At 42.4% G+C, this 24,624-nt stretch overlaps 1 protein-coding gene across 2 annotated transcripts; it reads right to left on the reverse strand.

The window, feature by feature from the left end:
- Positions 1 to 3,292: 3,292 nt before the first annotated feature.
- RLIM (ring finger protein, LIM domain interacting) lies at positions 3,293 to 23,461 on the reverse strand. 2 transcript variants are annotated; one of them, XM_032227995.1, is made up of 4 exons: positions 23,189 to 23,461; positions 9,787 to 9,978; positions 7,505 to 7,588; positions 3,293 to 6,696 (listed from the first exon to the last, which is right to left on the reverse strand). In XM_032227995.1, the coding sequence occupies exons 2-4, from the start codon at positions 9,953 to 9,955 to the stop codon at positions 5,126 to 5,128; spliced, it is 1,824 nt and encodes a 607-aa protein (XP_032083886.1). In that variant the 5' UTR covers positions 9,956 to 9,978; positions 23,189 to 23,461; the 3' UTR covers positions 3,293 to 5,125. The 2 variants fall into 2 exon arrangements, with proteins under 2 accessions (XP_032083886.1, XP_032083885.1); XM_032227994.1 differs by lacking the exon at positions 23,189 to 23,461 and adding an exon at positions 22,306 to 22,482.
- Between the last annotated feature and the right edge of the window lie 1,163 nt (positions 23,462 to 24,624).

Consider the following 24,624-nt stretch of genomic DNA (forward strand, 5'->3'; position numbering starts at 1 on the left):
TGATGGTCGCATTGTCCCAGGATCACGTGATCCCCTTGTGGGGCCTTTCTGAGAAGCGAAACCAATGGGGAAGCCAGACTCACTTAACAACCGCAATGAGATCACCAAGTGGGTCAGCTCTCACTTGCCTTGCTTTGCAATGGAAATTTGGGGCTCAATTTCGGTCATAAAACAAGGACTCCCTGTTATCTATTTCTCTTCTCACCTGATCTTGTCACAGCTCCTCAAGGCTTCCATCTGGGGTCAAGCAGAGCTGGAGTGAAACCTCCTGTTTCCATGAGATTTTAAACTTGAGAGCCACAGAAGCGCATCCTCAGCATTATCCCTGTTTGCAAGCATCTGATCTTGTCTTCACCCTCCCATTTGCCCAGGCCATTAGAGCCAAGGAAGAGGCTTGTGCGTGTGTGTGTGTTGTCTGGACTGCTCTGCTGCAAGAGAGGGTTCTCTGGCCATTCGTAAGCTTCACCCTGGAACCACCTGCAGAAAATCCCTCCGCTCTCAAAGGACGCATTATTGACGTGAGGGATACATGAACACACTAAGACATGCATCGCATCTATCAGGCAAGAGAGACATTCACCGCACGGTGGCCGATTCTACGGTTGCTTTGGCATTGGAGCATACAAGGCGCTGTAGACACAGGTAGCAGGTTCCACCGGTCCTTCTGGGCTGCCACCTGGTTAGGAGGCTTAGAGTACAGGCTCCTTGATCAGCAGTCAGCCAGATTGCAAGGTCATCGATTGGCCTGATCTGGGTTCAGAAACCCGAAGTGGCTTTTCTTCTCATAAAAGACTGTACAGATAGGCCTTCACTTACAAGTTTGTTTAGTGACCGTTCAAAGTTACAACGGCACTGGAAAAAAGTGGCTTATGACCATTTATCACACTTATGACTGTTGCAGCTTCCGGGGTGAGTGTGGGGGTGTCATGTGATCCCCTTTTGCAACTTTCTGGCAAGCAAAGTCAATGGGGAAGCCATATTCACTTAACAACCATGTTACTAACTTAACAACTGCAATGATTCACTTAACAACTGTGGCAAGAAAGGTTGTAAAATGGGGCAAAACTCACTTAAATGTCTCATTTAGCAACATAAATCCTGGTCTCAATTGTGGTAGTTAAGACAGACTAACTACAGTGGGATGTTTTAAGCAGACACCAAGAGATGCATGTATGAGAATTTGATTAAAGACTTACTAGCATTACATAAAATGTGAACATTAACGATGACCAAAAGGCCCAAGAATTATGGGTTTCAAGATTTTCTACATGCCATTATTTTTATGACATGAAGCCCTGTCTTTCCAAACCTGACATAGTCCAAGAATTCACAACCAGTTACCCAGAGATCCTGGGGGCATCAAACTGGGGAAAGCTGAAGGCTACAAAATGTTGATTTAAAAAAAACGATGGTTACCCAATTCAACGATAGAATACACCATGATTAACTCCTTATTTGCAAATGTCTATAAAAATCCTAAGAACCCAATAACTTACAGCACTAGCAGAATTGTTGTTCTTCAGGAAAGCTCCTTAGGATTTTGTGCACTACTCTTCCTCAGAGTAACAGACTTTTTCTGCAAGGTGCTTCTAACAATTTACCTACCCACACCCAAAAGGGGCTGGGGCTGGAGGTAAGAAATCCAATTTTTAATGATAAATCTGTTCAGGAGCTTTCACCAAAGCCATGGAAATCTGCCCTAGTTATAAAAATAGCAGTGGGAGACTGAGTCAACAGAATCATGAGGGAAGAAACAACCCTTGCTGAGAAAGGAAGATTTTTTAAAAAAAGAGCCTTGAATTTTGGACTTCTTCCTCTGTTTTGCTCCCTGGGGTTGTGGCAAAAGTTCCCATCTTTGATTTCAGCTGGCCTCAGAGATCTGTTTGGAGACTTGGTAGAACATCCGGAAAACCTGATTACTATGGAGTCATCAGGAAAACAGCCTAGATGTTAATGGCCACCCCACTTCCGTTGTAGATTTCCATGAAGTTGTTGAGTGTGACTTACAAAGGACTTTTCATTTTCAAAAGGTGAGTCTGATAAACCATACATCACAAAGAGCGTATGTTTCAGTTTGGATTCTGCAGGCTCTGCACATCCATCCACACTGTGGTCTTTCAAGCACAATTTAGACCAGCATGGCTGATTGAAGTCCACAAGTCTTAAAGTTGCCAGGTTTGGAGACCCCTGTATGCAAACACAGCCTGTTACTTTAACCATCGCTTAACGTAAGAATTTTGATAGACTTTTGTGGCATAAGGCAGCCTCTCCTCTTCCACAGGATTGAGACTGAGGCTGGGAATTCTGGAAGCTACAGTCCCAACACATTTCAGGGGGTGCCATATTGGAAAATGGTCAAATAGGTTACTAAATATGTTGCCACAAAGAACAGCAGAAAAGGATAGCAGTGTTTGGGCTTTTCAGTGTGAGAAGAGATGCACGATTAAGGGGAGCTTGTACAACAGAGGTTTTAAGAAAACTGTAAGACAACCAAAACCAAGAGAATTATACTGATGCAGGCCAAGTCCCTAAACATCTTCAGTGCTAGTAGGAAGTGGAGTTTTCTCTCTGTTTACATACGGTATAGTTGTAATTGTTCATACTGAAATGTACATAAACAGAGTGCAAACCCCACTCCCTTCTAGCACTGATAATATTACCTAGTTGGGTCAATGTCTGCAAGAAAACCACCAAGCTCAGAGAGCATCAAAGACCCTACAGTTCAGCCCGAGCGACCAATATTCTCTTCTGTTGAGTTCCTAAAATCAGCCTAAACTTCCATGCCTACTTTATTAAAATGGAGGCAGAAAGAACAAAAAGTCAAAACTATGGAAAGTTTGTTAGCTTCTTCTACACATAGAACCAAGACTTCCTAGTATGATCCGTTCCCCATTAGGGGCAGGGGATGTAGAAAGCAAGTAGCAGTTTACAGCCTTTGAACAATCTGAGGCCGTCTCAAGCAACCAAGAAGCAAAAATTGGGTCCTATAGAGGGGAATCATCTTTATGCCAAGGAAAAAAAGGTAATCAAATCATGAGCTTCACTGAATCTTCAAGGATCCAATTAGGGTGTAACTAAAGCAACAGCAGAGATCCCATGTTCAATGCAAGTTTTGAAACAAATAGATCACATTTCTGAATGTCCTACAGATTTACCAGTTATTACCATCAAAGCTTAAAACTTAAACGTCCTAATAGGTTTGCAATTATTTAACTGCATGTTCAAATTTTAAAAAAAACACTTAAAATGCTTTGTAAGAATATTCATTTGAGAAACAGAAACAACACTGATATGAATTACAATCCAATTTTTTGAGGCAGTAGAAGAGGGAGAAAATGTGCTGCAATTCTTAACTAGGCACAGCAGAAAGTGCTTCATGTATTTTTTAAATATCCAATGAAAAATCATTTCTTTGTATATCATTAGCAGAAGATAAAAACGGTTGCAAAATCTATAAGCAAAAGCACAATTTATTTACTCAATAAAAATTATTCCTAGGATATATACAGCATAGAAGAAACAATCTGATGTGTTTCCAAGCAGTTGCCTTAAGACTAATTGATGAATTCGTAAGATTTAATTTGATAAACTACTTGCTTGGGAGGGAGGGGGAATCCCAGTACGTTTTATTCAAAGAGCTTCTCTTCCACCTCCAAGCAAGGAATTAAACTTTCAGAGAAACAACTTTTAAAACATCCCAATTAAAAATATACAAGTCACTAGAAAGTTTTGCTGAAAGCCACAAATGCCTGATGCACAGTGGTTAGAAATATGGTGCACAAAGAGTATCTGCGTTCAGAGCAAGGTGGAGAATAAGCAGATTTCACAGTGCCAAAAAAACTCCACAACCAGCTACCTTTGCAAAGCTGGGATCACAGAAGGCCCAGCAACTTGCACTGGAGAACTGAACCACGCTTATCCCATTCAATTCAGTTACATTGCTTAACAACCTACGGGGCCCTTAGCTAACCACACTGATTTGGATTTGCACTACACACTGAGCCATGAAGCAGCCAGCAATCACATTTTGCTCGGGTGTGTCGTGCAGTGCAATCTGTTGTATAACCTGACTTTACACATAATGTGTTCATCATGAAAATTTGTACTGGGAAAGCTCAGGTGAGCGAAGCTGCTGTTGCAGCAGCAAATGTGCTAGAAAGAGCTCTGCAGCCAAACTATGGAAGCATCTCGTGCCTCAGAGGCTGCAGAGGACTTGCTCAGCTCAGTTGTCTTAATTCCCAATGTTTCCTCCCACCCAAAAAATAATAACAAACAACAAAAACAACAATAATAAAATAATAATAAAATAAAATAATAATAATAAATACTGATGAAAACTGGGCTCTTTGCCATGAGGCTTGCCCAAGGTGGAGAACCACACCATGTGCTCTTGTGGCTAAACACAGTGGAGGGTTAAATTCTGAAAATGTTTGCACAAAAGCGCAGTGGAAAAGTCACTGACCTGTACAAAAAGCTTTTACTGTTTTTAAAACAAAAGTGTTTATTTAAACAAGCATAAGCAATTAATTAAGATATTTCCACAGCAAGATAAATATCCCAGTTAAACTATCAGGTCATTCTATGGTGTTCCATAGTGTTGGGCTTAAGACAGCTGTACAGTGGGAGGGAGGGGCTCAGGTTAGTGTTATTTACATTACCATATTCAATACCCTATACAAGAAAGGAGCTAAAATCAGACGTGGGAGGTGACTTTCTGCCAGGGGAGCGGAGTTGTTTCGCTTTCATCCACAGGCTGCATACGGCTAAATGACTCCAGTTAGTCGAGGCCTCCAGCATTCAACACACATTGGGGTCAGGTGGGACCAAGAACTTGATTTGTGTTGAAAAACTGAAAGTATACAACAGCCAAGTGTCTTTGGGCAAATATAGTTTTCTCTTTTCTTTTTTAATTGACAACACAAATCTGGTCTTATTTTAGGAACCCTAATTGAGAAGGTTTTGCTCTTTTTTTAAAAAAAGAAAAAAGAAATTCCATTTCATAAGAGGAAATCACACTATTCTTTGTTTGGTATTTATAACCACCACACAAAAAGTGGCCGTTGCAAGCAGCGTCTTGCCCATCGCTCCCTCATCACATAATCAGCTGAAAGGATACCGCGGTGGCTTAGACAACACTCTCCCGGTTAGCCGAAGCCAGGACGGCTCGGCGGCAAATTGGGCAAGTGGAATTTTCAGATAGCCAGCGATCTATGCAGTGCACGTGATACTCGTGGGAGCAAGGTAGTTTTCTAAGCTTATTCCCCTCGGTGTATTCGGTGATACAAACACTACAGGTTTTCAGAGCGTCGCTCTCGCCAAAATTCCTCATGGCGAGGTTGTCAATTTGTTCTTTGGTGAGTCCTCTGGGCTGGTCATCGTCTTCTTCATTGAGCAGGAAAAACTGGGCCAAGCTAAGGAATGGCAAGGAACCACTTTCTTCAAAAGTAACGGAGCCCCTTGTGTTCCGCCCCTCCCGTCTCGGGCCGGCTGTGGGGCCCCCTTCAGGGCTGCCTTCATAGGCCTCTCCCAATCCAGCCTCAGGAGCTTCAGGGATCAAGTGGCCATTTCCACTGCCCCCTCCGGGCTGGGGCTCTGCCGTCTCCACATTCGGGGCTGGTGCCGAGCCCCCGGGATCGGCGTCGCTATCGCTGTACATGAAGTAACTGAGCTCACCAAAGCCAGTCATGATTTGTCTTAACATGGTTTGAATGGCAACTGAGGTGGTCTCGCTCAGGCCTGTGTTCAGGATTCTGCGAATGGGAATCCTAATGGTGCTAACATAAGTTCTCACCCCCGCCCTTTCCGAGCGTGAAAAGGTACGTCTAAATCCCCCTCGCTCACTTTCATAAGTGACTGTATTGTTTGGCGTCTGGGACCTGGATCGAGTTCGGTTGGCTATGCTGTCTCTCTGCCTGTATTCTCCCGGACGAACCCGTCTCACTTGCAGGTCAAGCACTATGGTCGGGGGTCTCTGTCCAGGGGCTGGGGGCTCCACACTGCCAGTCGTTTCTGAAGAACTCACTGCCTGAGGGACAGGCCTGGCTTCAGAGGTCGAAAAGAGAACAGTATTTTCAGCAGGCGCCTCAGAATTTGTGGCATGTTGACGTATGATCATATGCTGCCTTGTTCTAGAACTTCCTTCTGCTTCAGCGACCAAGGGAAGATCCGGGGTTTGAGAAGATGTATTGTGATGTATCCTGCGAGGAGATCCACTCACTGGATTAAGAGGGGATCTACTTCTATCAGTCCTTGCCCGTGTTCTTCGTTGTTCAGGGCTTCGGCTTCTTGACCTTCTCTGGCCTCTCTGAAGCGAGATGTCTTCACTCAGTTCTTCGGGATAACTCATTTCTGAGTCAGGCTGCCTGGCCACGGGAGGAGAGGAGCTCGGCCTTACAACTGGGGGAGAGGCTGATCTCGAAGTCTCAGTGTCACTTTGGCTGTTTTCTAGGTCCTCCCCAGGGGGGGTTTCTACGGGTGGCTCCCCCTCGGCTTCTGTACTTGGGTTCCCATTATTGCGGTTGACGTTTATCTCCAAACTAAATCTGAAATCTCCACTGTTTGGATTAGTCCGGCTTACTGCTCTCCACGACTGGTTGCCTCTCTGCCCACTTCGTGTCGTATTCCCCGTTTGCCGAACTGAATTAAGCCAATCTATTATGGAATCGCCATTAGACACATCTTCTGTGGACTCGGAACCTGTCAAATAAAAGTAACTGCTATAGTTAGGTGGCTGATATAATTCTGGGCTAAATATTTTCTCCAAACCTTTTACAAGTTATGATTTTATAAATACGTTCCTTGGCCACAGAGCAAATATTTATTCTTCTAACTTTTGGACACCACAATTGTTTAACTCACCATATCTTCCTAAATTAATCACAGCAATATCTATGGGATAAATTAATTACAACACCTTTAATGGACTGTACCATCAAATAATTATTTGTCCAGTATTGAACACCTGAGCAAATCCGTCAAGACGACTGTTTTATAAAGGTCAGGAAATAAGATAATGGGTTGTGATACTTTGAATGAATTCCATTCTTTAAATTGGAACATTTGTAACCAATTATGTGCCAGGCAATCGTTTATCCATGCAATACTGCATAAGCCCAGCATGTAGTTTCATCCAGACTGCTTCTACAATATTAATACATCAAGGCTACACACTTGGCCAGAGAGATTTGAGCCCCGCTGGTTCAGGCATGGTATCAGATAGGCACGTGCAGTTATCACGGGTAAAGCAGGCCTGCTTTGAATAAGTTCACAGCACACCTCCTCCCCCCCCCCTCTCTTAAGCCAGGAACAAAGGAGAAAAAGTACAGAGAACAATCTGTAGAAGCCATTTCAAAGGAGGTGAATACAGAAGCTCTAGAAACTGCACCACAACAGAAGTCAGAGGCCCAAAAGGAGCACAATGCCTAAATTCAAATAGCTCCTTTTGTAAGTCATTTGGTGAGCAATCTGACTATTACCATAGGAACCTTAGAAGAACACTGCGTACCTCTGCTGTCTTCAGTGTGCTGCTGCGGTGGGCCTTCCTTAATTTGCTGCAGCCTTCTTAGCAGCTCTTCTTCCGTAATTTCACCTGAGGAAACAATGGGCAGGTGTTCCTGAGAAAGTCATTCACACTCATGTGCAGCCAACACTAGGGGAACCAAAGCAGAGATGGGTTTACCAAGATTACTATTAATTTGTCTCTAACATTGGGATTGTATTTTCATTTAAAGAGATGGGTGGACATATGGCAATATTCCCAACCATCCTACTCTGAAAAGTTACTATACAGGGCCCAAGAAGAGAAAATGAAAAAGAAAAAAAACATGGAGAGACGGAGGGAGCAGGCACTCTAGGAGGCAGAAATTTGGCTTGCCTACTTCTGCCTGGGAAAAGAACAGAGCAAACCTTCTGCTCAACACTGCATGTACAATGAAGAGCAGAAGTGCAAGAAATCAGAACTGCAATGCTTAGATGCAAGGAAATGAACGGACGGTCGTTTATAAAATAAACAAAATATTTTTAAGGGAGATCTGTATTAAAGAGCATGAAAAATATTGAATTACATCTACACAGAGATCAAAATAGCAAAAAAAGGGGGGGGAAATGATCTTATCTCAGCTGCTGAGGGGAAACAGGGGAAGAGATCAAGAAACGTTTGCCCAATAAACAAAATAGAGCTTTAACATTATAAAATATAAAGCTATCCCTATGGTCAAATTCAGATCACTTGCTATTGATGCCCACTATAGAGTTACCTATTATGTGGGAATGTCAAATATAAGTTTATTGGGTAAGAAATTCCAGATACCATTGTTCTTGGAATAAACTCATTTGTTATATTAGTAAGCCATTCTTTACCGAATGTGTCCTCATGGAAAGACTGAACCACCAATAGACTTCATCTGTTAACTAAGAGAGTGAACATCTGAGCATCTCTAGAGGATTTTCTTTCAAGAGAATCATTCTATAAACTTTGCTTTCATATTGCAATTTTTCTTCAAGAGAAATGAATGGCTTAAAAAAAAACTATTTTATTCATTTATTTCCATTTCTACCGTGTTTCCCCAAAACTACAACATGTCCTGATAAGGCCATGCCATATTTTTCCTGTGGGCAAAATATGTCCTCCCCCAATAAGCCCCCTGGACAACCCCCCCCCTCCAGCCAGGCAGAGCGCCACTTACCAACCTAGCGATATCCCGAAGGTGCCAAGCCACAGGAGCTGGGGGGGGGGGGGAGGGCAAAGGCGCTCACATTGCTTGCTGCCTTGGGGATATTACTGGGTCAGTGAGTGGCGCTCTGCCTGGCTAGAAAGGGTGGGGGTGCCAGGCGGCTGCTCGTGAGCGTGGTCAACTCATAGCTGCTGTGTTGTGCTGCTGCGACAGCGTAACGCAGCTGTTTGCCCCTGAGGCTGTGCCTGGCTCTTCAGGCGCCTGCTCGCAAGAGAGCAGCCACCGAGCAACCCCAAACCAATAAGCCCCTCCCTTATAAGGCCCAAGCAACATTGGGGGGGGGGGTCAAAAGAAAATAAGACCGTCTTATTTTCAGGGAAACACGGTATCACCACCCAACTCAAACAAATATTGAGTGGTGACCAATTGTACAACAATTAAAATGGGGGAGCTTCGTCACTGGAGGCTTTCAGGAAGAAACTGGACTGTCATTTATCAGAAATGGTGTAGGGTCTCCTGCTTGGGTGGGGGGGTTGGACTAGATGACCTACAAGATTCCTTGCAACTGTTAATCTGTTAAATAACAATTACAATAATTTCTTCTGCCAAGTGGGAAAGAATAAAAGAACGATTTGACGTGTGGTTTTTAAGAGAGTAATAGAGATCTGAATTTTGTAGCTGTATTTATTGCAGAGATCAAAATCTTTGTGAAATCAATATTGTAGGTACCTGGGATCCTGCATGCAAAATATGCGTGTAATCCCTTATCCTCCAAAGCACCTGAGGGCAGTACACGAAGCAATGGGTAGAAGCTCATTAAAGAGACCCAACCTGGAACTAAGGAGAAGCTTCCTGACAGTGAGAACAATTAATTAATGAAACAACTTGCTTCCCAGTGTTCTGATGGCTTCCTCACTGGAGGTTTTCAAGAAAAGTTTAGAGAGACATTTGCCAGGTCTCCAGCCTTTGGCAGGGGGCTGGACTAGAAGACCTCCAAGGTCCCTTCCAGATCTATGATTCTATGGCAACTATCAGGAAAATAAATAACTGCTGGATTAAGAGCAGAACAGCAAGATTCTTACTGTCTGAATGGCAAGCTAAAAAAGCAGCATACCAGGAGTGCCTAGTAAGTTGTTATCTCTCATCAGCCTGTAATCTTCTTCACTCAGATTATTTACAAAGTGATAGAAAGCTTCTTCTCGGTCCAACCGGTCCAGCTGACTCCGGCGCTGAGCTTCCGACTGATTGATATTTCCTTTATTATTAGCCTCTGAGCTTTCCATGTTGATAAAAGTAGAAAATAGTTCTAAAAATAAAAAATAAAAAAAAATGATCAGCCAATTTTGGGGAGGGGATGTTTAACTCCTTACTCCATATAGCTAAACTTCAGTGAAGAATGTATACATATATTTTGTCATTCTACAGGAACACAGAAAAACTTCAGAATCAAATTGTGATTAAAAAGAGAACACCTGTCCACAAAGATTATGCATTATAATATTGATATATTATTTGAATCTTCTGTTTACTTTTACACTGTTATCTGTAATCAGTAAAGTTTTAATGTCTGTATAAACAGTGTAAAAATGCCTAAAACTGTAGCAATTTCAGAAATCAGAGGAAAAGCTGGGCATATTTTCTAATCCTCCAAGGAGGGGGGAAGGGTGTCTGCAACTAGACAGCCTGATTATAAGAACAGGTTGGGCATGCCAGGCAGAATAGAGGCATCACCTGGCACCATGACAGACCAGAGTGTAACTGGGGCCCAGTCCTGGGGACAAGCTCTTCCCTGACACAAATGTATGGCCACCTCCTTCTGTGAACAGGCCAACAAGGAGGATAAGCATCAGGAGGAATGGCCTCCTCTGAAATCTAAGTCAAGAGTAAGTGGTGCTGCAATCAAGAGAACCCATCAAACCATGCAAAAACATGCATACATATGAATGCAGCATTCTATACACCCCAAGGATGGGCAAGAACTTCAAGTCTGAAGCTGAAAGTGAGTGTTACCTAGCTACTACCCACTACAATGGGGATACCAGCAGGAGGAAAGGCAATAAATTCTGAGAACATCCCCAATACCTTTTCAGATATCACCCTCCTGTCCCTACTACATACAATGCTATGAATTAGCTGCAAAGCACTTCTTTTAAAGTAGAACAATGCATACCTTATCAAGGAGCCGTTAGAGGTAACATGATTTAAGGCATTAAACTTCATGAAGACGATAGCAAGGATGATCAATCATCCAATATGGTGGAAGACGATAGTCTGCATGTTCTCCACCTCATTCCACCAGTTTATTATTTATATTTTTTATTTCTTAATTGCCCATCTCCCTTGGAGACCTAGTTTATCTAGATCTTCTATTACTTTTAGCATAAATGGTGCACTTGCTTTATCACTTATTCAGAAAAAACAATCTGCTGTAAATAGATTTCATCCCAAACATTAACTCCGTTACCACCACCTATTCCACTGATAAAGTACATGTGTTTTATATTTTTTCCCTCAATGCACAAAGAGGTAAAGAGAATATAGCACCCAGGCACAGTAGGCTTTAATTCTAAAGTATTGGCCCTCACATCTCGGAAGCGGTGGCTAGTAATAAGGTGTGACGAATAATCATTTGAGCAGATAATCTCAACTATGACTTTGTGGTCAAAGGCAGACAGGTCAAATGAAGTCAAGAGCAATTTGACAGCAATAGCTCTGTGCCTAAATTAACTCCATTTAATCATGCAAGGAGATCTTAGTATGAGACAGACCAATATCTATACTTATAAGATTATCACAATGACTGAAGTCTGCCTCTAGTTTTCTTAACTGCTTTCACTGAGTGTGGAGAAGAGGATGCTACACAGCATCAGGTTAAATTAAGACTAACCTAGTGTTTCTCAACCTTGGCAGCTTAAAGATATTTGAACTTCAATTCCTAGAATTCTCCAGGCAGCTCTGAGAATTGAAGTTCACACATCTTCAAGGTGCCAAGATTGAGAAACAATGGACTAACCGAAGACTAGATTTCTCTGGGTATTCCGATCCACATGTTGTTAAAGACACACAACTGTGTCTCCTGAGCTTTCAGTTATCCACGTAACCTCAGACACTGCTAGGCTGAGCTATATTCTGCGTTTGGTACTTAACTAAAAAGGTCCTGGGAAAGTCAGATTTAAAACTAGCAGAGCTATGGCAGCCTCAAATCACGAACCAGAATTAGGTTCCACTATAGCATAATTCTCATCAGCCGTAAGCATGTTATTGCATGTCCAACCTGCATTATCTACCTGATAATACAGGTAGCCCTCGACTTACAATCACAATTGAGCCCAAAATTTCTGTTAAGTGAATTTTGCCCCATTTTACGTCCTTTCTTGCTAGAGTTGTTAAGTGAATCACTGCAGTTCTTAAGTCAGTAACAGTTGTTTGAATGAATCTGGATTCCCCATTGACTTTGCTGGTCAGAAGGCAGCAAAAGAGGATAGTGCAATCTTCATAAATGTGGGTCAGTTGCCAATCATCTGAGTTTTGATCACATGACCACAGGGAGGCTGCAACGGTCCCAAGTGTGAAAAAGTTCAAGTCAGTTTTTTTCAGTGCCAGTGTAACTTTGGTCACTAAACGAACTGTTGTAAGTCGAGGATTACCTATATGAGACTCACTCACCAGCCAATAACCTGAACAATTGTTATCTTTTTTACAGCATATCATTTATGCCTGGATTCTAGCTGGATGGAGCAATTTGTGTTCCTTAGGATGAATCTCCCGTGTCAACATCTGGACCACCGGCAGTTGCTTGGCTACCTGCCAGAAGAGGGAGACATCAACTCACCTGGATCATACACATAACCAGCCATTTGCTCATCTAATGAATCACCCTGCAATGAATCCTTAATCATGGCATCCAAGATGAGCCAATTGGGTGTTCGGGTTCTACTATAGAAGTGGCAAGAGGCCTGCAGTTATTTGTTTTGGCTCACAAACAAGACTACTAAAAGAAAGGCAAGTCATGGCCTATGGGTACAATAGGAGCATGCAAAATATTCTGAGCTTAAAATGTCCCTATCTCAGTACATAGGACCTTTTGGCTTGTGTTCCAGAATTCTATCCCAAGCTTCAATCAAAATAAGGAATTTTATAGCACTTTGAGCTCCCTATCTCATCTTTTTTTTAAAACCCCAGTAGATTAGCCAATAAAGCAGCAGGTATTGGTCTTCTTCCTATGGTAGCATCACTGGCTAGGAGTATTTGGGTGAAGGATGAGATGGGGGCAAGAAAGTTCAGAAAACCATTCTGGATGTAAGATTAGCTCTATTTTCTTCTATAATTTGGGTGGTAAGAAATTCTCAGCTTGGATAACTATAAAAACTGGGAATTATTGAAGGGCAGAGACATGTTCCCATTCTTTTTTGTAACAGAAGCCCTCAACACTTTGGGGGCCAGGAGCTGGTTCCGTGGAGGGCAGTTTTTCCACAGACCAGAAGGCATGGCTCCGTGAGCTGCCTACATCCCACACATGCGCAGATGGGGTTTCATTCACTTTCTTGGATCAGTTCCTGGCGGGCTGCGGGCTGGGGCCTGTCTGCAGCCCAGAGGTTTGGGATCCCTGCTCTATAACATAAGGTGTTATAAATTTGGTTCTGGCAAATAATGGATATTTAAATTAATAGAATTTTCGGGGGGGGGGGGTGTATTTTTTCCTATTTGATACACATTTTTTTAATACTATGATGCTTTTGGAACATCTACATGCCAAATGACAAATAGGCCAAACTTAAACTGATATTTTTTACTCTCAGAATTACTCGAACAACAAAATAAACATTAGAAGCTTGTTCGAGGCACACGTACAAAGACCCTGCTCAGGCAGGAAACCTTATACCATTTTCAGATAAATAATTGTCCAATCTCTTCTACAAGTCTCCCGTGCTGGAGCATTCACAACTTCTGAAGGCAAGCCATTCCAGTGGTTAATTATTCTGTCAGGAAATTTCTCCTTAGTTCTAGCTTGCTTCTCCCCTTGGTAAGTTTCCATCCATTGTTTTTCATCTTGCCCTCTGGTGCTTTGGAAAATAGGTTGACCTCTTCTTTGAGATGGTCCCATAAATATTGGAACACTGCTATCATGTGTCCCCTAGTCCTTCTTTTCACTAAACATACCCAATTCTGCAACTGTTCTTTGTACGTTTTAGCCTCCCGCCTCCCAATCATCCTTGTTGCTCTTCTCTGCACTCTTTCCAGAGTCTCAACATCCTTTTTATATTGTGACCACCAAAATTGGATGCAGTATTCCCAGTGTTTCAATAAGACTTTATAAAACAGTACTAATACTTCATGTGATCTTTATTCTATCCCTCTATTAATGCAACCTAGGATTGCAAGGCCTTTTTTTGGCTTCTGCCACACATTGCTGGCTCATATGTAAGTGATTGTACACTTGGATTCCAAGATCTCTCACAGTTACCGCTACTGAACCAAGTTCCAACTAATCTGTACCAGTATATTCAGTTATGCTTTCCTAAGTGTAGAACTGTAAAGTGTAAATATCCCTCTACTGAATTTCTTTTTGTTAGATAATTGACAATGCATCACATACATATGCTCATTTGGACTTAGGAACAAAACAAATTTAGAAACAGCTTCTTAGAATGCTGAAGAGTACTGTCTGTATTGCAAAGATCTAAAATCTAAGAAAACTGTCGTGTTCCCTTTTAACAAGATTATTACTTGCCATGTTTCAACAACAGTACCTGGAACTGAAGCATTATCCTTTCAACATTTTTTTGCCACTAACAATATATTGTTTTTAATGTCTTCTTTTAGTAATGTACTACATTTTGGGAGAAGACTAGAACCAACCAGAATTTAAATGGGTGTATCCAGACTTGGGAAACTCAGGTATGGAAACAAAATGTAGACTGAGAAGGTAGTTTTGAGCAGGACTATTCTAAGTTCCAGAAAGCATTAGTGGAAGTTTTCAATGCCAAAGAAAGAAGATGAGAAGACAAACACCTTGGGTTCTTGAACACTAATAACTTAAACTTTTCCTGAGAATTAGGTGGATTAAAATAGGCTAAAACCTTAGAATTAAACTTACAGAGTGAATTTTCTTTAAAAAAATTCCCTCCAAATTCATCTTTCCCAGTACCTGAATTTCCCAAAGCCCAGTCATAAACCCCAAATCTGTTATCCTGTGATGCCTAAAACATTTACTCCAATCTGATGAAGAGGAAGGAAGAAAAATGACTTTTATAAGTCCCATCGCTAACCAGGGAAGACTTTGAAAACCTGACTTCATTTGATGTAGGATGTCCTTATGTTCACCCTACTTCTCTACTCCCAATAAACGAGTCTTTAGTTTTTAGGTGGTGTTTCGACTTTAGGTAGAGTTTGTTATGCATTAATAATTCCCCCCAAACTCAAGTATTCTAAACAGATTATAAAATCGCTTATAGGCATTAAAATAATTAGCAGAAAAATAGATAGGAAAAGTCTTCTATGACTGAACCATACTTTGCAAAGAAGAGTCAGTGGCAGTCTACACCAGGACTAAAATATACATTTTGGAATTTGGGGATGTGCATGTTAAGATTTGAACCAAAATGTAGGTATTCCTGGCTGAAGGATTCCTTGGCAAGAGTAAGGATGGATCCCTGGGATAGCAGCTGTGAATGAGGGACAGGAGGTTATGGAGAAGCTTGGTGTGAGGACAAGCAAGTGGGATATACTGTACTAACATTGCAGCTTGTTCCATTCTGCAGTGACCACCTGTGGCAAGGAAAGCCACATAAATGGCAGTGATGGGCAACACCCAAGCCATGTCCTACCTATACTAGCTCATCTAAACAGTTCAGACTTCTCTAGGTTCAGGGCAAGCACCTTTTCTCATTTCAGGCACATCCTTATGGAAGAAAAATTAGAATAGAAAACAAAAGCTGTTGTCTGCTTTAATACAGGCATTATTAAGTGCTTGGTGAAAAGGGAATCTTGGGCTGAGGGTGAAAAGACATTAGTACAGGAGCTAATTTTGAATTCTTATGAGGGAAGCATTCCTTAAGCAAAGTCTTCTTCCCTATAACCACACACCTAACTTGTCTTTGTGAAGACATCTGGAAGGCTTCCGAGAATAACTGAAGAGACAAATACGAAGCAAGGAGCTAATCTCTGCAAACCGCATTATAAAATCAGGATCCAATTATCTAGTAATTGAACTAGATTTAAAAAGAGCTCATAAAACAGGGGGGAAAGCTTCTACAAATCACAGGCCTTTTTCTAGATTGAGATAAATGTAATAGCATTGTAATGTAGCTTAGTGAATGCAGGATCCACTGATTAAATTATAATGTTCAATTCTATCAGCAAAACTGAATGAAGAGTTTTTCAATATATAGTAATGCTTGGCAGACAATCAGACATTTGCCTTTCAGATGAGCCACTGTAACTGTTCTTTAAATTAAATGGAGCTAATGATTAGTGCCTAGAGAACCATATCATAAGAGGCCTCTTGCTTTCATCCAAATGGCTAAGCAGAAAAAAACAGATTATTTGAAATTTACAATTGGAAGGAGGGAGGGAGTTAATATGTCATCTTCTGGATATTGTACATGCAACAGAAATAGGATTTTAAGAACTTATAACAAATATTAAGATTAGGTCTGGAAAAACTTGGGCCTCCAATCTCTCCCCCAACCTAATTTGTATAGGAATATCATGTATAGGAAGATCATGTATAGGAAGAAATGTTCAGACATTTTTGAAGAGTAATTTCTGAGTAGAAAAGCATTCATTTTATCTTTGTTGATGTTGCAAGGTATATAACTAAGTCCTGGAGGTCAATAATGTTGAAAAAGAAAGAGGCATTGCATCTCTTCTCCAAAACTCAATACCACATGTAGCAAGTTGATAATTTTGATATTTCTTTCATTTTGGAACGTTCTGAAGTTTTTATATAAAAGATAAATGTTGTATTATGATTCAACGGTCCATGTTAGAGCAACATCTTTGGTATGGCTTGCAATTCTGGGTGAAATTGAGCATGTTTTGCAGCAAACTGCCCCCTACTGTTATGCTGAAATGTGTTGTTGCTGTTTAAATACCAATTTCACTACAGGTGGACCTCAACTTATGACCACAATTGAGCTCAAAATCTGTTGCTAAATGAGAATTTGTTAAGTGAGCTTTGCCTCATTTTATGACCTTTCTTGCCACAGATAAGCGGATCAGTGCAGTTGTGTTAGTAACATGGATGCTAAGTGAATTTGGCTTCCCTATTGACTTTGCATGTCAGAAGGTCACAAAAGGGGACCACATGACCCCGGGACACTGCAACCGTCATAACTATAAGCCAGTTACCCAGCACCTGAGTTTTGATCATGTGACTGGGGAGGGGGTGCCGCAACAGTCGCAAATTTGAAAAACAATCATAACTCACTTTTTAAAGTACTGTTGTTTAGTGACTTCAGAAGGTCACTAAACAAACTGTTGTAAGTCGAGGACTACCTGTACTTAAATGTCACAGGTCAGATGCTCAAAATTCTATATTTTAGTTTGTTTTACCTTGGACTATAGTGAGTTAGTAGTTTGATGCTACACTACTTGTAGAAATTATAAATGCATAAAAAGTATTATTACTACTTGTACTTCTACAGAGATACCGATTTTATATATGTTGATACAAAAACTATGAGTGGCGCAAAGAGCATGGAAAGAAACATGCTCAGCTTCACAAGAAAGTCCTACACATGGATGAGAGAACAAATGAAAGTATATATCAAGAGTTTAAAAGAATAAAAATGGAAATGGGCCAGTCACATAGCAAGAACAACTGATGACAGATAGACCAAGGGAGTCATAGAAGGGATCACACTTGATAAAAAGGATCCACAAAAGAGATCTATAGCAAGATGGATGAACGACATCAGCAAGCATTGTGGGCCCAACTGGCAAAAGAAAGTTTAGGACCGTTTTGGTTGGAAATACATGGAAGAGGCCTTCATCCTACAGTGGATAAGACAACAGCTAGAATGATGATGACACACACAAACACCCCTATCTTATCTATCTATCTATCCTCTTATCTAATCTATCCTATCTATCTATCCTATCTATCTATCCTATCTATCTATCCTATCTATCTATCTATCCATCCATCTAATCTACCTATCACGCATTTACAGCTGCCCAGTATTATTTGCATTATTAAGAGGACAGAGAATTTGTTTTAAAGTGTGATTGATTGATTGATTGATTGACTTGTCCTTGGCAGTTGCCAATTCATTGGACTTATCTTGTTCAGGGTGATGACTAACTCAAAAAAAAAAAAAAAACCCAGAACTGTTTTACCCAGAATCAGCAAGTTGAATCAGGTTGGCTTTTGGCTAGAGGCTGGGCTGAAATGCTCTTCTGACCTGGCACTGAAATGGCATGAGGCAAACTGCATGACCGTGTCAAGCTAAATCTGCCCAAGGTCTGCATGGCCCCATTCATTATAAACCAATCTAAAAAGTGGTTCCTCGTGAAATTAAGGGCTTTTTAATTTCTATATATTAAGGAACTGTTGGAAACTGAATGGGAAAAACAGGTCAGAATAACAAGGTTTCAATGTGCTTGCTGACTGAAAAGGCATTCAAATTGATGGCAGTTGAAGGCCAAAATATCTGGACAGCACCTGGTGCCTAATCTGCCAAAAGGTTTTACGGATGCACTTGGGCAACTGTTTTTTGAAGTCAAAGACAATAAAATTATAAATAAGAGTGCAAGGTCTTTTAGTCTAACCCCCTGCTCAAGCAGATGGTCCTATACCATTGCAGATAAATAGCTATCCAGTCTCTTCTTAAAAGCCTCCAGTGATTGAGCACCCATAACTTCTGATGGCAAGTTGTTTCACTAATTGATTGTTCTCATTGTTAGCAAATTTCTCCTCAATTCTAGGTTGCTTCTCTCCTTGATTAGTTTCCATCCATTGATTCTTGTCTTGGCCTCTGGTGCTTTGGAGAATAGATTGACCCCCCTATTCTTTGTGCAGCTCCTCAAATATTGGAAGACTGCTATCATGTCATCTCTAGTCCTTCTTTCCTGGATTAAACATATCCAATTCCTGCAACTATTCTTCAGGTCAAGGATATTCTTTCAAAAAGTGAACAAATTTCATCCCACCCTCCATCCTCATAATCAGCACTGGCAGTTTCTTTGAAACTTAAGGTCACGGCAGGATTTTAAACTGATAGAAAGTTCTTTTTCAAGATCACAGACTACATTCTGTATAGCCATCTGCACTTCAGTGCACCTAGGGTGAACATGTACAAAATGTTAAGGATTGGTTGTACATGAATCTCCTTACTGGTTAAAAAGAAGAAAAGAAAACCATTTTGTCAGTAGGAATGTTTCACAAGGTCACCTTCCAAAATTCTTTTTGGAGCTTGTTGTGAAATGATCTGGACATTTCTGCCTTCTTTTAGCCGGTTTTTCTACACATATGAAAAACCTATAGGATGGATAGTATTGATCCAACTGAATATCAAGGCTTACAAAGTTTATCAACATCAAAAAATTATGTTAGAACAGATTATCATTCTGAACCAGATCCAACCTTCAGAAGATCATGTAAACATCCACATATACCATAGTTTCCCAAGTTTTCAAAAGTTAATCATTTTAGCTACCTGGGAAAAATAAAAAATAAATCAAAGCCGCACGTCCCAAATCGTGTAACTTATAGTTTTAGGCAATTTTACTAGAAGCCTTCAACTACTGTAAAGAAAGTATTAGTTAGGCAATGGTGAACCACTATCTTATGTTCCCTTCCATCTCAACCCTCTTCTCTTTCTCATGCTCTTCCTGTTACATTCATTTTTTTATTTAAGTATAGAAAAGATGGTTTCAATCTCTTAGATATTGTTATGTAATTAAAAACTCAGACCAAACATTCCTTTCCTTTTGGTCTTTTTTCCTCCACTTGTTGCCTTAACCATGACTCATCTTATACAAATATTTGATAATTGCCAAACAATTATCAATTAACATAGTAAGTGCTAATCAGGGGTAGAATCTGGAATGCAGGCTTTATTGTATAAAACTATGGAAAATGGAGTGTGGAGAGAAAAGATGGGAATATCTGACCGGTTTCTAATCTTTTAACAAAGGCTGGAGAATGCAAAAAAAGCCAATAGAGAAACATATAGATGCCTAAACTGCATTTCTGACTAGAAGTAGCAGAGCATAGTAGGCACAAGTAAAACAGAAACCTCTAGAGGTACTGAGAACTGTGCACTTGGAATGCTCGAAGTAGTTTCTATTCAAGCTAGATTGAGCTACAAATTGCCCAACAATCTTTATTTTCAAATTGTCTTAAATTAAAATAGTTTTAAGTTGACAAAAGAAATCTTTCAAATGTTGAACTCAGAATTTAAATGCATTTTTCATGTTAATCAACTGTTGAGTTGAATCAATATTCTTATAAACCATTTTTCTATTTTTTCCATCACTTTATATGCATTTGTGGTAGGTTAGGGTTTTTTCAAAATGGCATATTGGTTGGAAAAATAAAAGACCAATTTTTCTCCAACCAGAGCAGCCTAATTGGTCTACCAAAACATTGAAACTCTTCATGTGAAGTTTTCCTGAACTTGGCAGGGATTCAGACTGCATCCTTAGTAGCACTGATACCCCTGGAGAGAAATAAAGCTTAACAGTTATTAAGCACAGGAATAACAAATTGTTGACTTCCATGGCCAACCAGTAATTACATTTAACTCTGTACCAATGCTCCTGGTAATTATCCAAGAGCAAGCCATCACCAAATCTTTTAAAAAAAGAATGAGCTTATCTTTCCTTTCAAACAAAATCTTCTTTAGGTATTTCTCACTCACATGTCACTTTCACTCCTCCAGGACTAAAATTTTGTGTTATTTTGCAAGAGGAGATGATCTCACTGGTCTATTGGCTTCCCATTACTTATGACTGGAGCTCCAACCCAGCACCTTTGAAGCCTCATTTCCACCACCTCCCCTTTCAAATTTCACATCTTGTTTGAAACAGTGTGGTTTAAGCTCACTTCCATATCCCAAGCAGAAAATTGCATGCTAAGGAGCAGATGTTAAACAAATTGGTAGATGCTAGCAATATAGTTCCTCTCTACGTACTTTTAATTTCAATTAAAAGTTTTTTGGGGTAACTGTCTTTTAAAAAAAAGCTAAATACCACATACAATGAAGCCATTATATGCTAGCTGATCATTTAAAGCAAATGTAATTTGACTTAAATGTCAATTATTTTCATGTTATACTTGAATCTCACTCCGGAGTTTTTGGCAGAATTCAGTACAGTTGGTAACTTAACCTATTTAACATTCTCTATATTAAAACTAGGAGTAACTCGGCATTTACTATATAATTACCTACATCCTGAAGCTAGCTATTCCTGCACAGTACAATTGACATTCTTGTCATCATAAAGTAGTATTGTTAACAAGTGGTTGGACTGAGCAAATTACAGAAACCCAAAAGGATGAAGGCACAAAGTAATGAAACTAGGTGCTTCCTGTTTGGTTAAGGGTGACAAATATCTGAATGGGTCCTGATCTCTATTGTAACTATGAGTGAGTCTTTCTGGCATTTGATGAAATCACAGCCGGTGAACCAAGAACAATCTCTCGTGCTATCATTAGATGTATGGGCCAAATAAACTCAGATTTAAAACCAGCCTATTTCTATGGCTAAATGTCCATGGAGATTCTCAAGTCATCCAGGTCACGGTTGCCCCCCCCCCCCCAAGATCGAGAGAGACTATTTTTAATCTACAGACGACCTGAGTCTCTGGAACCTATAAAGGAAGCAAGGAAGGAACAGCCTGTGAGCATCAGAAGGGATGACCCAGGAAAGGGAGAGAGGCCCCGCTTCCCTCTTCCTGCCTTCACCACACCCTGCGGAGACACACGGGGAGAATGGCGAGGGATTTGGGCCACGAAAAAAATTCCCCCACCCGAAATAGGGCGGAGAAGCGTAGGGGAGAGAAGCCCACTCGGGAACCGGAGGGGCCTCCTGGGGCAGCCAGGCTGGGTGGGGTTTCCCTGTCAGCGCCGTGACTTTCAACCAACAGCCATGACACATCAGAAGGCAGCCGGCCTCGGATCTCCATCAGAGGCGAAACTCCGGAGGAAGAGACCCAGGCCCCGCAGGCCGTCGTTCCTCCCCCTCCAGCTATCAACCGGGGGAGGGGAGGACGGGGGTCCCGATTCAGGCGGGGGCGGCGATGGCTGGGAAGGGCCTGGGGAGGCCAGGTCGCAACGTCCAGCCAGGCCCGGGCCTCGCGCTGCCCACTTAGGCCGCTCGCCCTGCAGCGGGGCCAAGGGCGGGCCTCACTCCGCCCTCCCCGTTTTACGGCGGGGAAGGCCCGGAGGCCCCCAGCCCCGCCGGCGAGGGGCGATGGGAGTTGCTGTCGGCGGATCAGGCGAGCCTCCCGCCTCGAGAGGGGGGGAAGGAAGGAGAGCAGCGGCCCCCGGCAGAGGACGGGCCTTGTTGCCGCTCGACCCGAGAGCCTCCCTCCCCCCTCAGGCCTGCGAGCCGCCGCCGCCGCCCCGTCCCCCGCGCCCCTCCTCAGCCGCCCTCCCGGAATCCGCCCGCTGCGCCCCTCGTACCGCCCCAGAGGCCGCGGCGTCGTTCCGTCCCGTCTCCCGTTCGCCGACGCGTCTCCTCGGCCTGGCTGGCTCGGCGGCGGCTGCGTCCCTTCCTGGCTCCGCTTCGCTCTCTCAAGCGGCCATTTTATGCTCCATTGTTACTAAGGAACTCGGGGCCGGAAACGGCGAGGGTAAGTCGGGAGGGGGGAGGGAGCACGGCGGGGGAATGGAGCGCAAGCCGACGCGGTGATTGGTTGGATGCCGGGCGGCGACCCGCGCAATAGAGGAAGTGACGCGACCGGCTTCCCTCGCCCCGCCCCGCGGCATGCGCATGCTCCCTGGGCTCACCATCCCCTCTCCCGTCACGTTGCTCGGTCGAAGGGAGCGGCTGGAATGGCGCAGAGCGGAAAGGCGAGGGGACCATAGAGTCCGGAGCGCCGGAGGGAGCGGCCCTATAACCTGGCTGCCGCTGTGCGGCCATTTTGAAGAGCCAAGCTGAAGGGAGGCGGGGGAGGGGGTCTTGGGGCGGCCTGAGGGGCTTTTCTCCCCAAGGTGGAGGAAAGCCCCCACGAGTCTCTCTCTGATGCCAGAGAAGCCACTTCAGTTCGGAAAGGCCGTTTGGTCCCTGCGACTCTCGCCTTCCCGCGTGGCTCAAGACCCATCATCCACAGCCCGGGGCCGCTTGGCGCTGTGTAAACGGGGGGGGGGAGAGGGATGGAGGGGGGGTTACAGTTACCTGCAATCTCCTCGATTCCCTCCCTCCCTCCCTCCCACTATTAGGCTTCACAAGCAATGGGGGGGACTACAACACCTATCCGTCCCAGCCATCAGCCAGGTGCCTTTTTTTTTTTTTTTGCAATCCCAACGTTCCCCCCCCCGCCCCATCACTTTTCGCATCGCTTACCTGGCAGATGGGCTGCATCCCTCCTCCTCCACCACCACCGGAACACGTGACTGACGTCCTCGTGGGCGCAGCATGATGGGTCCGGAAGTCGAATGTTTTGGGAAAGATGAAGGAGCCCTTGAGGCCCAGCTGCGCTGTGGGGGAAAGTTCACTCCCGGCTCTTGCACTGCTTGCCATCCTCTCCCTCCCTGGTGCTTGTGGATCAAGTTCAAGCGCACGAAGCACACCATCATCCACAGCAAGGCCTGCCTTGGCCAAAACACGCAGTCCCTGCAAAAAAAAAAAAGCAATGGACGTCAGGAATGGCCTCCCAAAGGATTTCTCCCTGGTTGAGCCAAAGTATTGCAAAAACGCTTCTCTGGGAATCTATTTGGAAGGTTTACACATTTCTCAGGGAGTAACCATGCCAGGGATTTTTCCTTCCCCCCTCCCCCATCGGTTAATCAGTCCATGGATGGAAAAAAGAAAAGAAAATCTACTTCTTGCCTCCCCCACCCCCCATGGGTCAGTAAGTGGCATCTTGCTTCCAGTTTTTTATTTCACTATTGATATTCAGGATAACACACCATCAGGTGGATTGTAGCTCACCAAAGCTGTTTTAGAGGCTGTAAAGTTATGGTCTTTTCCTTCAATTTCCCCAATTTTCATCTTTTTGGGTAATTTGTGTATCAAATAACATTATCAATTCTCATACATGAAATTAGTACAGTTGCAATAAACCTACTTTCTGTGGCACTCAAAATGTGATCTGTTGCCAGCATTGTCATCTTTAGGGCACCAGCTGGAGAAGGCTGGTGCATATTTGCAATGCTAATTACATGAGCAATAATGAAATAAACTCTCCACTGACATGAGAAGAGAGGTTTATTTGCTATACTAATTCCTACTAATAGGAATTACTTTTTAACTGAAAAAAAGCTGTCAAGCTTCAGACCAGATGAAGCAGAAAAGAGGATCTTTAAAGTTTTGCTCATGAAATACACAAACTATTTAAAACATATAATTCAAATGTGAAACAGTGGTTTTGATCTTCCCCAACGGTTGGACCATTTTAAATTTGAAATATTTTGCACATCTCTTCCTTTATCTTTTCTATTGCTCTAGTATTTTAGCTTTCTGTGTCTTGTTAGATACTCTAAACAGTTGAACAGTTGTTGCAGATGTAAGGATGCTGTGATTTATAGTTTGAACTAATGTGTCCCAGATTAAATTGACCATCTCTTAATCCTTGCTCTGTGGTTTCACATGCTTTGCTCCAGCTAGTTTGAAGCTGGATGTAGCCTGACCATGTCCTCTCTGCTGGTCTTCCTAATTATAACAGCCTGGTACAATGAGGTTGTGGTTGTTACAACTATAATTTATTCTGAAATGGGTGGTTACAGTCAGTTGGAAAAGGAATAAATTTGGAGGTAAAATAAGCTAGTGAAACGGATCTA

The sequence above is a fragment of the Thamnophis elegans genome, chromosome 12, assembly GCF_009769535.1.
Source record: "Thamnophis elegans isolate rThaEle1 chromosome 12, rThaEle1.pri, whole genome shotgun sequence".
In the NCBI taxonomy this organism is placed as follows: Eukaryota; Metazoa; Chordata; class Lepidosauria; order Squamata; family Colubridae; genus Thamnophis; species Thamnophis elegans.

Coding starts and splice junctions, on each gene's coding strand:
- RLIM (XM_032227995.1), bottom strand. CDS start 9,955: ATGGAAAGCTCAGAGGCTAATAATAAAGGAAATATCAATCAGTCGGAA. Junction 7,589..9,786: donor CAACTTACTAGGCACTCCTG/GTATGCTGCTTT, acceptor TTGTTTCCTCAG/GTGAAATTACGGAAGAAGAG. Junction 6,697..7,504: donor GCACACTGAAGACAGCAGAG/GTACGCAGTGTT, acceptor TTTATTTGACAG/GTTCCGAGTCCACAGAAGAT.